Below are 16478 nucleotides of genomic sequence, written 5' to 3'. Positions count from 1 at the left end.
CAGGCCCTGGAAACCTAGGATGCAGGACTCAAATGCTGTAAGGTTCATTCATTCTCTCCCTCCTTGCCCCATTTCAGCTCGTCTCTATTTGGCTTCATTCTGCACACTCTCACCAGGCATCTGAGGAAATCACTACTAATACTCCCAGATTCAAGCCCTTTCTGTGCATCAGTTTTCTTATCTTCAAAATGTGAATAGATATAGCACTGGATTCATGGGCTTGCTTTGAGGTTAAATGAGTTAGTATGTGAATGTTCTTGGAACAGTGCCTCATACATAGAAACCACTTCACCCATATAACAATAATGATGATTATTATTGCCCATCCACCTTAAAGTGGAAAGAGGACTAGAAGTCAACCAAGTGCAGGACTCTGACTGATCCTATTGACTACCCGCCTTCCTGTGAACCAAAAGAACAGAGGACTATGATTGAGCAGGTGCGGTCACAGGGCCCACCTCCTACAGGCAGGGCTGCGTGAGGTATGTGGGAAATGCTTCCAGCCAGAAGCAAGAACTGCCCTAGTACACTACATACACCAACTAGGGGAAAAAGTACTCCACAGCTGTGAGATATTGACAATCCTTGTGCCCTTTCACACTGGATGCTCACACCCTTCCTGTTTTCCAAATGAAGAAGCTGAGTGCAGATCACATAGCTTGTGCAAGAAAGATACTTAATTTCTGATAACTTCACTTTTCTCATTAAAAAAAAAATGGGTGTGTTATGAGAACTAAGAAATCTGTGTGTCCAGTAGGATGCCTGCTACTTAGTGGGTCCATGCCCCCATCCGATCCCCCCAGGATCGCACTAGTTAAAAGAAGGAGAAACTTCCATTCAAGACCGTAAAAAAGCCAGGTTAAGACATATCTTTTGTCTATATCAACAAGTCATTAATAAAATGTTAGAGTGTAAAAATCTCTAATCAGGAAGACAGTTGCCTCTAAAGGTATGATACTCCTTCCACTAGGCTGTTCAACCTTCCCTGTCCTTGCCATTTCTCTTCTCAGGAAAACAGTAATTTACCCACATACCCATGACTAAAATTCCAAATTCTGATACTCTGACTCTACTTTTCTGCAATTAGCTACTTGCTTTGTATTGCCTGTTTTCTATTGCTATCACCCTTATCCCATGCCTTTTCTATACCACATTTAGAGAAAACATATTGAGCAGGTTTTCTGTTTGGTTTTGGACTTGCATTTAATTAGGTATTAATCTCACTAACGTATTTCTGACCAGCATGGAGGATTTTGTCTGGTTAATTTCTCCCACAAGAACTAAGCTCCCCACGCCCACCCCAACTCCCACGGCTCAAGGTTTTAAATGATTTATTGATATTGTCTGACTCAGGCAGTGTATTTATTCTAAAACCTTAGGGCCTGAGTGCACAGCTTAGACTGAAGGCCACTGGGACATTTCCATGTGTAGAAAACTGAAGTCTGCCACTAGGCCTGGGGCCTGATCATTTTTCGCATCAAGCCTTTCATACCCACAAGAGATCATTTCTACCTGTCGGTGTGAGCACATTCAGGAGCATGCTCTAGTTCTTTTTGTTCTTTTTCCATCTCCCATGGTGACCCTTAGGACTTTATTCTAAAGCTTCTATTGTTGGCAGTATTTATGGTGCCTTTGGGACAAGTTATCCATGTGAAGATGGGTTGATTCTCACCCTCATGCAGATGCAACTCAGATTTATATTTCACTTAAGCTGATATTGATCTTCCTGTCTCTGTGTTGGAAGCTTGGTTGGTGGAAATAAAATGTGAAACACAACAGAATGCTCTTCAACTGAATGTAGATAATGTGTAATTCCAGCCTGCCCTCATGGCTCTTCAGATGGCTGTGAAAACAAAGGCTCCCAAAATCACCTGAAACTTAGGTCCTGTAAAAACATCTAGGAAAAGATGAGATGTGTTTTGCTTATTTTCCTTTATCCTGTAAATTGAGTATTTAATAACCTGTCCTTATTAGGCACCTACAATGTTCAAAGTGTATACCTAGTTACTAGGATTGAGGTAGGAAGCTAAAATCCATGCACTCTCCCCTTCAGGGACTTAAAGTACAGTTGATAAGACAAATAAAGATGCCCATGAATAATGTATCCATAAAAATATCACTAGGAATTGTTGATGTTTGCAAGATCTGAGCGACGGCAAAACAGATCCAGGGAGGAAGAAGCAGCTTCTTTATCTTCAGGGACAGCATGATTTCCACACCAAACTCTAAAGGCCACTCTTACTCTACTCTCTGGCCAGATGGTTTTGTGCAGCACAGGTGGCGCCTTGATACTAAAGAGCTACTGGACTAAAATCATTCCACAGACACACGAAGAGGCACCATTTCTCTGTCCCTTCAGTCTTACAAAAAGAAATGCCTTTCTAAATCTCCATCCTTATGTTTAGAAGCCTCTCTTAGCCCACCTACTATTATTGGTACCTGTGTAATGGTTCAAAATGTTCTCCACTGCATCAATCGGGATCTCAACAGGAGGTATATGGCACATTCAAAGGGTATTTGAAGAAAATTTAATAAAGAGGCTATTTATGGAGGTGTGGGCAGAATTAAGAGAATCAATAAGGGATGTTAAAGTACCCAGGAAGTAGGAAGAGCCAGAAACTGTTACCTCTAGGCCTGCAGGGACAACAGAAGAATCTGGGACATTGAAAGGAAATTCAGCCTTGTCAACCTGCAGTGCCAAAGAGAGGAGCAGGAGAAACAAAGAATCTGAACTCTCTCTTCCCTTTGATCAAACCCTAATGGAAAAGAGCCAGCGAAGAAAAGATTCCAGGTGAGGCGATCTGATAAAGTCAGCCTTCCAGGGTACAGAGCAAGCCAGAGAAGGGCAGAGAATGGATCTGGGGAAAAAACAGCTCATCCCCCACACTCAGATTGATGCTGCTCCTCAACCAATATATAACAATGCCTTCACCAGTAGAATCCTTTCTGGACTAGAGGATCACCTGGCCAGCTTTGGCTTGTCACTCTAAGATTATTGATAAACCACTAAGTAAATTTGAAGACTTAAGGAGGATTGTACTTAAGTACTTGAACCAATAGTATATTACCATTAAATTGTAAATAAACATCTCAGGATATATGAAGCAATCCAATCTGCAGGTGGAAACAAAAATGTTAACACATGTAAATAAGTCAGATGCTCTAAATGGTAGTTTTTAAAAGCATAGTTGAAACCTCTTCTTGTTAATTGATTTATCTATCTGTTTATGGATCTGATCATTACTAAGATGCCCATAAGCATCTAGAAAACTGTACAGTTCTCTCTTTGATTCCTATAGGCATATTTCTAATGGAAACCAGTAATAAAATTCTTTTCTCTAAAAAATCCATTGAATTGCTCTGATTTTTCCTTTTGTTCATGCTTGGGGACTTTTTGAGAAATTTTAACTAATAATAAGACAAAGTAAATAAGCCGTCCAATTAACAAGTTTCAATGTAGGGCAATATTTTTGAAAAGCCAGGCTTTTATTTACTCTAACCCTCAAAGTTCTAGAGTACAGAAGTACCTGGAAGAAAGATATAGAGGGAGGTGTGGGCTAAATTCCAAATGCTGTGGAGCGTTTTCCAATCTTATTAATGCATAACAACTAACTAGAATCCAGAAGTGAGTTGCAGAATTGCTATCTAGTCCCACTAGATTCCCAAAACTGTTAAGTCACTCTCTCCTGTCTTTTCACACAAATAATGTGATAGTAATCACTATTATTTATTTAGGGTTTGTTGTGTGCTAAGGGCTATGTTAAGAACTGCATGCATATTAACTAATTTAATCTCATACAACCATTTGAGATAGGTGTTATTACTGACACTATTTTACAGGTGAGAAACATGAGGCATTGAAAAATTAGATATCGTGCCCAAGGATATAGAGTTGATAAGTTGAAGGACTCAAATTCGAATCTTAAGATTCAGGTTCAAAGACTAGTTTCTTAAATTCTACCCCAACAGTTACCTCCAAATTGCATTTGCATGTAGCTTTGGGACTTTCAAAAATTGAGGAACTATTTATAAATATATTCATCCCCCACCCCATTCCTCAGAAATTTCTAGAAACATTATTGCATGTAAATCTTAAAATAGTCCTGTGGGGTGGGTGTTGTTATCTCTTAGCATAGTCAGGAACCTGAATAACTTAGCAAGTTACCTAGTCAAAAAACAACAGAGTCAGAACTCAAGTCCTGACTTTCTGACCCCAAGTACAATGGTGGCTCTGCTGAACTGCAGCTTCTTCAAGTCACCTTCATCAGGAGCACAAATTCCTGACCCTGTGAAGACAGACTGTTTAGGGTTTCAGTCTGGGCTACATGAATTACCAACTCTGAATCCTCAGCTAGTAATTTGAACTCACTAAACCTCAGTTTTCTTATCTGTAAAATTGAGATTAAACAAACAAACAAAAAAACTTATCCCAGGAAGGTTGCTGTGAACTTTAAATAAGTTGACTTTAAAGCTAGGGTATTATCACTTACAAAAAAAAGTAAGATTTAATATATAAATACATAGAAGGTGTTCAATATCCAGCATTCTTGTAAAATGAAAATCAAATAAAGTGACTCTCCCGCTGCAAACTCTCCTTCCCCCATTCCATAAAATGCAAACTCCTCTCTAGTTCCATGAGGCCTTTCATGGCCTCACTTTTGTCCGCTTCTGTCCTCATCCCATTGCTCTCTGGCCCTTACTCACTAAGGTCAGCCACACTGGCCTTCTCGAGGATCTAGCCCTAAGGCCTTTGCACATGCTCTTCTTTTCTATAGAATGCTCTTCCCTCAGATCCTCATCTGGTGAGCTTCTGCCAATTGTATCCCAGCTTGATGGTCACCTGTTGAGAGAACCTCCTGGACAAGTCAACCATTTTCTGCTATATCACCTTACGTATATCACCATACAATATCATCATTTCTTTTCTAGCATATATCCTTACCTGTTTATTTTATTTGTGTTGTTATTGATTGCCTCCCCTCACCAGGATGTTAGTGCCAGCCTTGTTCACTGTTGTATCCCCAGCTCATAGAACAGCATCTGGCATGTAGAGGCTCAATCAATATGTGTTGAATTCATGGATGATAAATAGTCTTATCTAATTTACTATCCTTCATGGAGATGTTAATCGTAATTGGTGATTGTGATCTTAGCTTCCTCTAGCAACTTATTGTGGATAAAATATATATTTTAATGCTATATCCATTAGGGTATAGTTATTATTGTAGAGAACATAATGGAATTTCAATGCATTTACACATGTTTGAACAGGATGAAATATATGAGTAGTACTTGCTTCTGTGTAATATGCAATATTGCTCAAAGCGTGATAAGTGGCAGCAGAGATGGATGTCACATTGTTTGTAATAACTTCCACTGTCCCACTTTTAGGCTACCCTCCACAGAAAAAGCCAGTTCATGCAGGGCTCTGTGAAAAGCTCCCCAGGGCAGCAGCCCACCATGTGGAAGGTGTATACAGGCCTTTTTTTTAATGGCCTTATGTAGGAAGGGGTAGAGAGCTTGGGCTTTTATATCACCTATCTGTATTGGAAGGCCAGCTTTATCACTTACCAAGTTGCATACATTTCTGTGTTCCTCAGTTTTCTCATGTGTAAAGTGGGGATAATAATACCAACCATATAGGATTGTCGGTAGGAAAAATGCAAAATTAGTACATAGAATACACTTACAAAACTGTAAGTGCTCAATAAACCCAGTAGCTACTTTTATGTATCCTCCATGAGAGCAGGATGGGGCTGGGTTCCTGTTTCCTCTTAGGGAGAGCATATATAAGCAATAAAAAATAGCATGTGATAACTCCAAACTTTCATTATTTAGTTTTATTGTTAAAAGTGAATCAGGGCTAATTTCAGTGTTTTCCACTGTTAGGTCAGTTTTTCCCTTCTTCAGATATTAGAGAAGAACCGTATTCATACGTAGTAAATGACTCCAAAGAGCAAGGTGGTATGAGAAGCAGTAGTGACAAGACACCCATTTCTAGCATGGGAAATGTCTTATACTTTTTCCAGTAGCTTCACGTCTCTGAACTTCAAAAGTGCTCATAGAAAGCAAGACAATGTCCTGCTGTACCCTCTTCCCCTGGGTCCCAGAATTCAATTAAAATCAGGTTCTATCTTGCCTAATCCAAGGTGTTTTAGATGAAGGGAACCTGGAATACAGGGACTATATCTGTAAAAGTGTGACTGTATTGTATCCAGCAAGGTTCTATGCAAATAGAGGTGCTAGAAAACGTCCATTTGATGGTGAAGGAAAATCAGATAGGTAGACAGTTAAATAAATAGCTACATAGAGCTTTTCAGCACATTATGCCTTCATAGCTGGAGCCTGCAGGGCTACTTATGAAATAAAACAATCTTGTAATCATGTAATTTCAAATTCATTGCATTGTCTCTTTTGTCAAAATTCTTTAACCACGATTCCGGCAAAGAAGATTTTGGCATATTGCTATTCAAACATATTCAAAACCTATGACAAGCGCTACCCTTTAAGAAGGCATTAACGTGACTGCCATGGGAAAATATACTCCAAGGTTGTAGATGAATTGATATGATTTCCTTGATTGTATCTTTTTATTTATGAGGCATAATTTATGAGCACTGGAAAGCAAACTGCAATGAGTGATGACTAACAACAGCCAAAGTCATAAATCAGGAGCAGTGAAAGAAGTGGTGATTTTGATCGAATCTATTGAATTAGCTGTTGGCCTTAGCCAATACAGGTATTGGAAAGACCTTTTTAATATCTATTTGTCCCCTCATGGGAATGTGATAACAATCTCATTACATGCCCCTAGGAAACAAATAATTTAATTGTTTGCCCGTTAACATACAACCTGTTTACTCTACTTATTAATTACTGGCATAGCTGTTCATGCTAGATTTTTTGTTTATTTCTGATGTGAATTGTTACAAAATTATATTCACATTCCTTAATTTTTATAAACAATTATGTCTCCTTAGAGCTTCTTGACATAAATTTGTCCTCAGAATTGTTGAAATGCTTTTTTTAATCAAACATTGTCATTATCCCACAAGGAAGTATGTTACTGTTTCACAGAAGTTGCAGAGAGCTCAGATATTCTTCCCTCTCTTAATCCTCTGAGAGTTAACAGTTTTACTAGTACAGCTCTTATCATAAGCAGCCTGGATAAAGAGCAAACTCTCAAATTGCTCCAAGCACAAAGACAGTCATCATCACTTACATTAGGAGTTAACAGATTAGAGATCTTTTGGAAAAGACTAGTCGACTGAATTTGGTTACTCCTGTATTCTATTTTTATAAGGAAAATAATAGCAAATGTAAGACCAAATAAACATCAGCTTGGTGCTGACCCGTATACAAAGCATCCAGGAACCATATATTATGAAGTATGTTCCCTGGATTTGAACAAGTCTTGTAGCATTTCCTTGGCCAAAAGAATCATAAAATATTTTCACAATTTAGGGGTTTTCTTATGATACCATAAAGGAAAAATGCATCAGGAACCCCCTTGAAATTTGTATTAATAATTTAGCTTTGCTCTAAGACAATACTTGGAAAACATCAGTCCCAAGGAAGGTTATTTCAGAAAGATATGCAACATTGAGCGAGACAAAGCATTAAGGTGAAAACTACTTTGTTTAGCCAATATAGGTACTGGAAAGACCTTTTTAATATCTATTTGTCCCCTTCATAGGAATGTGATAACAATCTTAACAACAAGTTAAGTGTGGAAATTGTGCTAAAGAATAACTAGCACAGGCCGGGCACGGTGGTTCACGCCTATAATCCCAGCACTTTGGGAGGCTGAGGTGGGCAGATCACGAGGTCAGGAGTTCAAGACCAGCCTGGCCAACGTGGTGAAACCCCACCTCTACTAAACTACAAAAAATTAGCCAGGCATGGTGGCAGGTGCCTGTAGTCCCAGCTACTCAGGAGGCTGAGGCAGGGGAATCACTTGAACCCAGGAGGTGGAGGTTGCGGTGAGTCGAGATCGCTCCACTACACTCCAGCCTTGGCGACAGCAAGACTCTTATCTCAGAAAAAAAAAAAAAAAAAAAAAGAGAGAGAAAAGAATAACTAGCACCGTAACAGAAGCATCTAAAGGGGCCACCACTCTGGGAGATTTCTGATATATTTCCCCTTCTCCCATACTCTGTAGACTGGTGATCCCTTCTCTTTCCCATTCACAAAAATCATTACAATGCTTCTGTTCGCAAATGTTTGCTTTCCTCCTAGAATAAAATTAGAAGGAAAAATGTCAGGTTGAGAGAAATTGGGAGCATTTAGAATAATATTCCTCTGCACTAAAACAAAAATAGACTCAGCAATTTCTAGAAATATCAAGGTTTCAAGAAATTACACCTTAAGTGAAAATTAGGAGGCAAGAAGTGGTTCTACAAAGTCGGTAAACTCTAGCTCTGTTTGGAACTGTGAAAAAACACAGTAATTAATTCTGTGATGATTATTGAATTGTAACATATTCCAAGATACATTTATTGTGTTTATTTGAATGACTGAAGGTAATGACAAAGGTAATGCAAAGTATCACTCTAAAGAGACATAACATAAATTGAAATTGAAAATGTACAGTGCCTATATTCTGTACTTGGTTCTACAAAGAATAGACCTTTGTGTTTTTCAAATAATATTGGGTGTAAAAATCACTTGGAAATATGTTGAAAGGGCAAATTCCAAGGTCCTGTCACCAGAAATTCTGATACAGGTACCCAAAATCACTTTGATGACCATGGCTAAGGAATATATTTTGACAAAGACTTCTCTCAAAGAGGCAATTTTCAAGAGAGAACAAATGATTAAATTCATTGTTTTCACAGCAACGTGATTATGGCAGCTTAGTGGCAGATGTTGACACTCTGTGTAATTAAAAATTTTTAAGGCAAAATACAGTAATTAGTCCTTTGGGGTAGGAAAGAGTAAATAAAATAACAATTTCATTTTTTTTAATGAACAACAAGCATAAATATGGTAATAGTCTCTAGTTGGATTTAAAAATATATTACATTGAAAACAGAAATTCCATTGAAAATGGACATATTAATCTACCATTTTTCTAGTTAATTAAAGAATTTGTGGCTAAACAATTATAGTTTTTATGCTTTTAAAAGTAATCTACGTTTTCTATGACATTTTACATTGTAACTTTTTTCATGGTTACAACAGAAGCCTTAGAGAAATAAAACAACCAAGTCAGTCAGTCCTAACTTTTCATTATTAACAGCTGGGGAAGTTTCTGACTTTACAGTGATAACTGTGTGTGCATCCACTCATTCACATGTGAAAGTGTTCACCAAACCCAAATAATAATGCATTTCAGCAGAAACTTTAATCATCTTTAATCTTTTATTATAAAAGAATAAATATGTTCAGTCTATGAGAACACATGGACACAGGGAGGGGAACATCACACACCGGGGCCGTTGTGGGTGGAGGGCCGGGGGAGGGATAGCATTAGGAGAAATACCTAATGTAAATGACGAGTTGATGGGTGCAGCAAACCAACATGGCACATGCATACCTGTGTAACAAACTTGCACGTTGTTCACATGTACACTAGAACTTAAAGTATAATAATAACAAAGAATAAATATGTTCAGTCTAAACACTGTAGGAATAAAGATAATCTTGAATAAATCAAAGATGAAGAACATCTTGGCTTTTTTTTCTCTTGGCCATGGAATTTATAAGCCTTACTTGCTTTTCTTCCCCAATAATAACTCTTTCATGTTTCTAGGAGCTCACACACTAAAGAAAGAGAATACACAGCTGTGTGATCACAAGATATTTTATTTATTGATTTTTACGGGTTCATTACAACTAAAAGATCGGGACATATTGCTAAAAAATTTTCCATGCAGGATCTCTGTTTCTTCTTTCTCTGCCTTATAAAGACAGACTCAAATCTTGGGGCACTGCTTCTCAGTGGGAATCATAAACACTATCTGTTAGTATTTTTACCCTGGACCCTGAACTACACTTCAATACTTTTATCTCTTGCTTAGCCGGACATAGACACAAATCCACAGTGATATTTTAGACAAAGAACGTTTTTGCCTCAGCAGAGATAGAGACAAAGAGAGACAGAAGGAGACAGAGAAAATAATATTATTCACAGGTTCTTTTTTCCTTTTCTCCTAGTGGTTTGATATAACAGAGACACTGCCTCGTGGTACAAGTTTTGTGAAATTCATAATGCTTCATTATCTCAGTCAGCTTTCTCTTCATTCTAACTGTTTTCATTTTCACAGTTGCTCATGTAAATAGGTTGATCCTGCTTTGCATAAGCATGTTGATTTATATGAATGCTATTTTGATCTCTAATTGATTGAATAGTAAAAAGAAAGTCTAGGAAAAAGAGTAATGTATTATGAAGGACTCCTGCCAAAGACAAAATAGCCTACGTACCTTCCCTATTAGTGATGGGGAATTTTGAGTTGCCTGGTTTTAAAAGGGAATATTTCCAAGAAATACAGCAAAATACTATAATACTGAGGCCCAAGTGTTTTTAAAATCCAGGGATTAAATCCCATTTTGGAAATAGAACTCCACCTAATAGAAGTTCACGTAACACAAGAAGGCTGAGATTTAGTATGATCTACAACACTACCATTAAAAAGCCTTAATAGTATTTATGATTCTATATCTACATTGAAAATGAAAGAAAAGTTAATGTTCATAAGCCAGAGCCAGAACTGTGCTGAGCACTTTCTATGAATTATGCTTATTTCATCTCATTTTCTTTCAACACCCTATGCCTGTACTACTTCCATCTCCTATTGGTGCACAGTAATTAATTGGCAAGTTGTTGAATTTTTCTTTTATTATACCTAGTTGCATTTTCTTCCTCATTTTCTTCCCCATCCATTGTAACCTGACTTTAAATTCTGCCTGCCCTTAAATCACCAATCAAAGTTCTGCTCTTGGCAAAAAAACGTCATATCAATATTTGCACCTTACTTTGTATTCCTTTTTCAAGAATATTTTTTCAAATCTTGTCATTCATTGTGCAATAATAGGTGTCCCCGACACCACTTCCCCAGAAAGGTATTTGCAGTAAAAGTGGTTGTTCTGGGGCAGAGTGGGGAGACAGGGACCCTCCTCACCAGCCCTGAAATCTGACTTCTTCGTGAATAACCTCCACCTCCCCTCCCCAGTGTAAGTCTGACCTCACCCATTTCTGAGGGGACTCAGAGCAGCTGCAGTTGTATTCTGATGGACTCTAACTTCCATGAAATCTGGCTCTCCCATTGCTAGCTCCTTACTTCCCTATACTTACCAAAATAAACCCCCCTCACCTAAGACAACTTGTACATGTCTAGCCATCCTTGCAAGCTAAGACACCTTACCTAATCTAGAATTGCAGGTATTCGTCTATGGACAAGACATTAAGTTTTCATGATTCTGAGTATTTTATTTATGCATACGGATGGCATACAGAATCAAAAACCCCGCTCATTGAAACAGGCACTGGAGAGCAGAATTTCAGTGCTTGTAACTTTTGTCACCTTGAACAAGATAGTGAAATTTTCTGAGCCTCAATTTCTTCACCTTTAAAAGGGGACTAGTAATACATTATCCACTCACCTTACAAGGTTGCCATTGTAAGGACTAAATAAGCTGACATAAGTTAAAGTGCTTTGTAAAATGTAGAGTTTATACAAATGTGAGTGATTATTATGCAAATGATGAGAGGATGTATCCAAGCTCTAAAAAGAGCAGGTGTGTCTATGTAAGTAGGTTAGTTGTCTCTTTTTAAAAATGAGGCTCCTGGCAATCCTATCAGCAAGGGGCTGGAGATTTGCATTTGACAGCAACCTGAAAACAATTCAACATCAGAAAATTTACTTTCACAAAGGAATCTGGAAAAAAAGAAAAGTATGAAAACTACTGATAGGATTTGACCTAACTACTAAAAATCTCTCTAATGTTTCTTCTCTTGAAGATATTATTGATGCAAAAGCAAAGTAAACAAAAATGAAACTAAACTCTCACTGCAAAGTATTCTGACAGTTTTTTTTTTCCCCACAAATATCTCCTATTTTGAACATTCTGCATGTTTTTTTTTTTTTTTTTTTTTTAAATACTGAATGCCTGGAATGTGTGTACTGTAGAATCAAACAAGTTTTTCAGACTTGTCTTTAAAAGCTCAGGGGCAAATTTTTAGAAAATACATAGTGTAGAAGAAATGCAATGAGAAAAATTGTCCTGAAGTTAGACTTTCACCTGAAAGCTTACTAAGGAATACTACTACTCCTAAACACGCAGACAGTCTTCTTGTATTGCCATTTAGATCTATCATTCTGATTGATCACTGTGTAGTTGGCTATTATTGGGCCTAATTTAACCCTATACATTCACACATCCATCTACTCTGTCTATTGTACCTGACATTCTACAAATTACTTACTCATGCAAATGACGACCTAAGGCAACCTTTTAGGATATTCGTGTTTAATTATACAAATGGTTCTTGATAAATAAGATTATACATCGTTCCATATGTTTATTCCCTCCTTGATGAAAGGAAATTTAATTTTCATGCAGATTTGGTGGGGATGATGTTTAAGAATTGCTGAGTTTTATGTAGTCTGCAGATCCATCCAGTTTGCAGAAGCTGACAAAATCACTCCACTTCCCACACAGAGATGAGCAGTTTTTTCATTAGGCTTAAATCAACCGGCTGCATTCTGAAATCCTAAATGGCCCCCTTTGTGTTCACATGGTCAAAGGTAAAAGGCAAGAAATAAAAATAATAAAGGAAGAGCCTGCTCTCCTGTGTGATTACAAAGTTGCAAGATCAAAGTTTATCTCTTCCTGTTGTGTTTAGTTGCTTTTGGTTGCCAATGTCTTTTTTTTTTCTCTTCTTTTCTTTTCTTTTCTTTTTTTTCCCCCACCCAGCCTGAGGGTATCTTGCTTTTGACAGTCTTGTTGATTTCTCTTTGGAGGTCTGGGCAGTGAATTCTGCAGGAAAGGCCCCCAGTAGCTGGACGTGGTGCAGAACCGGGCCAGCCCCACCAGAAGGTGTCAGAGCCCCTACGTTCCATGCAGTCTCTTCTACCCAAGCAGTGGTCAACATCAGTGCCCCCAAGAAGCCCAACGGGATCGTCAGTCTCTACAGGCTGTTCTCCAGCAGCGCTCATGGGGCTGAGACAGTGGTGAGCAACAGAGCTACCCCAGGACTGGTTGACTTTTAAAAATCATTACCATGGAGCCCTTGTGTTTACGTTTTTATTTTTCTCTCCATATTTCTTATCCTTCTATTCTGAATTGCCCTATGGTGAACTTAGTAGCACAAAGATCCCTCAGAGAAGAAAAAGTGAACCCTGAGGAAACATACAGAAAGTATGTAAACTCTTAGGGAGAGAGATGCTAAAGGTGGTATTAAAGACTCCACAAACCTAAGAAACCAAGACTTTAGAAACAATCAAACTAATTTAATTGAATTAGAAAATAGATCAACCACTTAACAGAGTGGTGGCACATAGTAAGAAGTCGGCAAATTGTAATTATTGGTGGTGTAAATGTTAGTATGAAAAAGACAAAATAGAGCAAAGATTATCCTTGGAATCTCTATTTTGACATGCACAAATCTCTAATAACACATGGAAAACTCTCATTCCTCTGGTGAATTCAAGAAAGTTCTAACCCTTTAGAAGAGAGAGCAGAGCAGCTCCATCAGCACAGCCCTAACTCCACTGTTTGTTCATTAACACGTTTGAGGCACATTGGGAGACAGGAGAGATTGCTCAGGGAACTAGTCTTTCACATTGTGCGTTAGCCAAGCCACTTCCTGGAGGCGATGTTAAGAATCAACTAGACCAGTTCCTGCATTATTTAAATGAAGAGACCAGCAGCCAGCAGGATGAAGACCCTTGTCTCTGTGGTATAGCTTGTGTCACTCTCAAGTTTCTCATGAATAAGTGGAGATTATAATACTTTGTTCACACAAACATTGTATAGAGATTGCGCAGGTCCTGGTATTACACTATAAATTATTTAGATCAATTTAGGGAACAATTTGGGCAAGAGTGGAGAATTCCTCTGATACCAGAGTGTCAGGTATTGAAACACAATTTCAACAGATAACTTACATACAGGGAGGCTTGGATTGAATGTTAAAGGAATATTAGCATATTTTCTATAGGGCTTTGTATTCAATAAATATAGATGATGTAAATACAATCAACCCTTGATTATCCATGCTTATAAAATGATAATAAACTAAAATAATTTATATTTGGAGTGCATTGTATGCATTTTTTAACAGCTCTTCTTAATCATACATTCTTTTTGTCAACATGAAAATTAATTTCCAGTTTCTGAACTCTTGTTCCAAAGAGTACTTATTAAAACCACAATGAGGTTAAAAATTTGCTGAAAATAAACCAAAAAGTTTATAATCCTACAAAGATGATTGAGAGAAGACTATGATATTTTGTACAAACCAACACCCTCAGAGGAAGAGATTTTCAGGTTCTCCAATACTTATACCTGATTTTAATGTAGATATGAAAGGATTTTTTGACTGAGGAATTGCATGCAAGTAACCATTTGCAGAATATGGACCTTGGTGAATGCTGCTAGACATATAATAGAAAAACAGATTTTGTTCTTTGAAAAGACTTTGATCAACACTTTGTGTGTTCTATGCCATTTTCTAATACCATTCTAAGGTGATAGATAATCGATAATATTATGCCTTGTGATTTCCATCCTGCTACCTCAAACTTCTATTTAACGGTTACATTATCAAATTTTTCACCTATTTGTCATACCTCTCTAACGGGGTTGGTAATTTTTTGAGGATAAATGCCATGTTAAATGCCATGTTTCGTCTCCCAGAGTGCCTGGCGTGGTACCGCATTCATAGGAGGTGGGATCCGATAACATTCATCAAACACCTCTAATGTTTGACACTGCCTCATCTAGCCTCTTTCCTCCCACAGCTATCTGAAGGCATGGCCACCCAGCAGACTCTCCATGGCCTTCAAGCCTTCACTAACTACTCTATTGGAGTAGAGGCCTGCACCTGCTTCAATTGTTGCAGCAAAGGACCGACAGCTGAACTGAGAACCCATCCTGCTCCACCGTCAGGACTGTCCTCTCCACATATCGAGACGCTGGCCTCAAGGACGGCCTCCTTCCAGTGGAGTCCCCCCATGTTCCCCAATGGTGTCATTCACAGGTAGTGGGTCAGGCGGAAGGATGAATAAACTAACAAGGCATGTGTACAGACTGATGAACTCATGGTATAGCCTACTCCGCCCCTAGGCTACAAACTCGTATAGCTACCCAGCACTCCCCAGGGAGGACTTGCTCATTGAATAGATATCTATAGCAAAGTAGACAAATAAATTGATTTGAGTGGTAATGTTACCTGCGATATATTTAAATCATAAAAGCAGCTAATGATAGAAAGGAGAACAACAAAATAAGCTTTACATTAAAAAGACAATGCAATGTGTATTCAATATCCTCCTCCTAATAGTTTTCTGGAAGCATTCCTTCTACAAGCCTTCACTGGAACATAAGACACCTCCACAGTTAGATCAGAATTGCCCGGATCTAATTTAAAATATTGTCATAAACCACTGTTTGAAAGAAAAAAGAAGACACTTGACTGAAATCATTTAGAAAAAAAAAGGCTTTGTTCTAAAAAGAGAAGAACCATTCGTGTCTCTTCTCTTAAAAGAGGGAAATGTCTTATCTCTACCAACAAGGATCGCTAGTTGCTGGGTAAACAGCAATGTGCGTGTAGATGGTGACTTCTCTTATCATTTCTCTAGTTACATCTGCTGCTCGTTTCCAATAACATTACATAAAGTGTTTCTGAGAGCAGTTTTCTGCAAATGGAAGTTTTAAAGAGCCTGTAGTCTATGAAAACAAAATGTCTCCTCACAAAATAGAACCAGTTTTAAAAGAGAGAGTTAAACTAATTCCATTACCCATCTTCACTCTATGTATCCGTTCTCATTTTAGCTATGAACTCCAACTCCACGTGGCTTGCCCTCCTGACTCAGCCCTCCCCTGTACTCCCAGCCAAATAGAGACAAAGTACATGGGGCTGGGACAGAAAGCCAGCCTTGGAGGTCTCCAGCCCTACACCACGTACAAACTGAGAGTGGTGGCACACAACGAGGTGGGCAGCACAGCTTCCGAGTGGATCAACTTCACCACCCAAAAAGAATGTGAGTACAAGTGGCTGCTACCACAAGCCAGAGAGATTGGAAGGCATTCAGGAGAAGCTTGTCCTGAAAATCGGGGACGCCACTTTTTAAAACAGATTGAGTGGGCTCAATAACACTGAATGTTACTGAAGCATTGATGAGGATGACTACTGAGGAAAAATGTCTACTGGATTTAATAATATGGAAGTCAAGGGCAGATTTAGGAAGGATTTTCATGTGGGGATAGGGTAAAAACAAATTTAGGGGAGTTGAATGATCAATGGGAAGAAA

The 16478-nt window shown here is 38.3% G+C and overlaps 1 protein-coding gene across 1 annotated transcript in view; it reads left to right on the top strand.

Annotated features, from left to right (window-relative positions):
- The window catches only part of LOC105493520 (usherin), a 789359-nt gene that overhangs the window by 752114 nt on the left and 20767 nt on the right, over positions 1 to 16478 (top strand). The window contains exons 64-66 of the mRNA XM_024796490.2: positions 12966 to 13175; positions 14967 to 15205; positions 16000 to 16208. Coding sequence (XP_024652258.2) covers positions 12966 to 13175; positions 14967 to 15205; positions 16000 to 16208 — 658 coding nt within the window. The remainder of the gene's footprint in view (positions 1 to 12965; positions 13176 to 14966; positions 15206 to 15999; positions 16209 to 16478) is intronic.

The sequence above is a fragment of the Macaca nemestrina genome, chromosome 1 (assembly GCF_043159975.1).
Source record: "Macaca nemestrina isolate mMacNem1 chromosome 1, mMacNem.hap1, whole genome shotgun sequence".
Classification (NCBI taxonomy): Eukaryota; Metazoa; Chordata; class Mammalia; order Primates; family Cercopithecidae; genus Macaca; species Macaca nemestrina.
The sequence above is the reverse complement of the archived record's forward strand: the minus strand, read 5'-3'. Positions and strand labels throughout refer to the sequence as shown.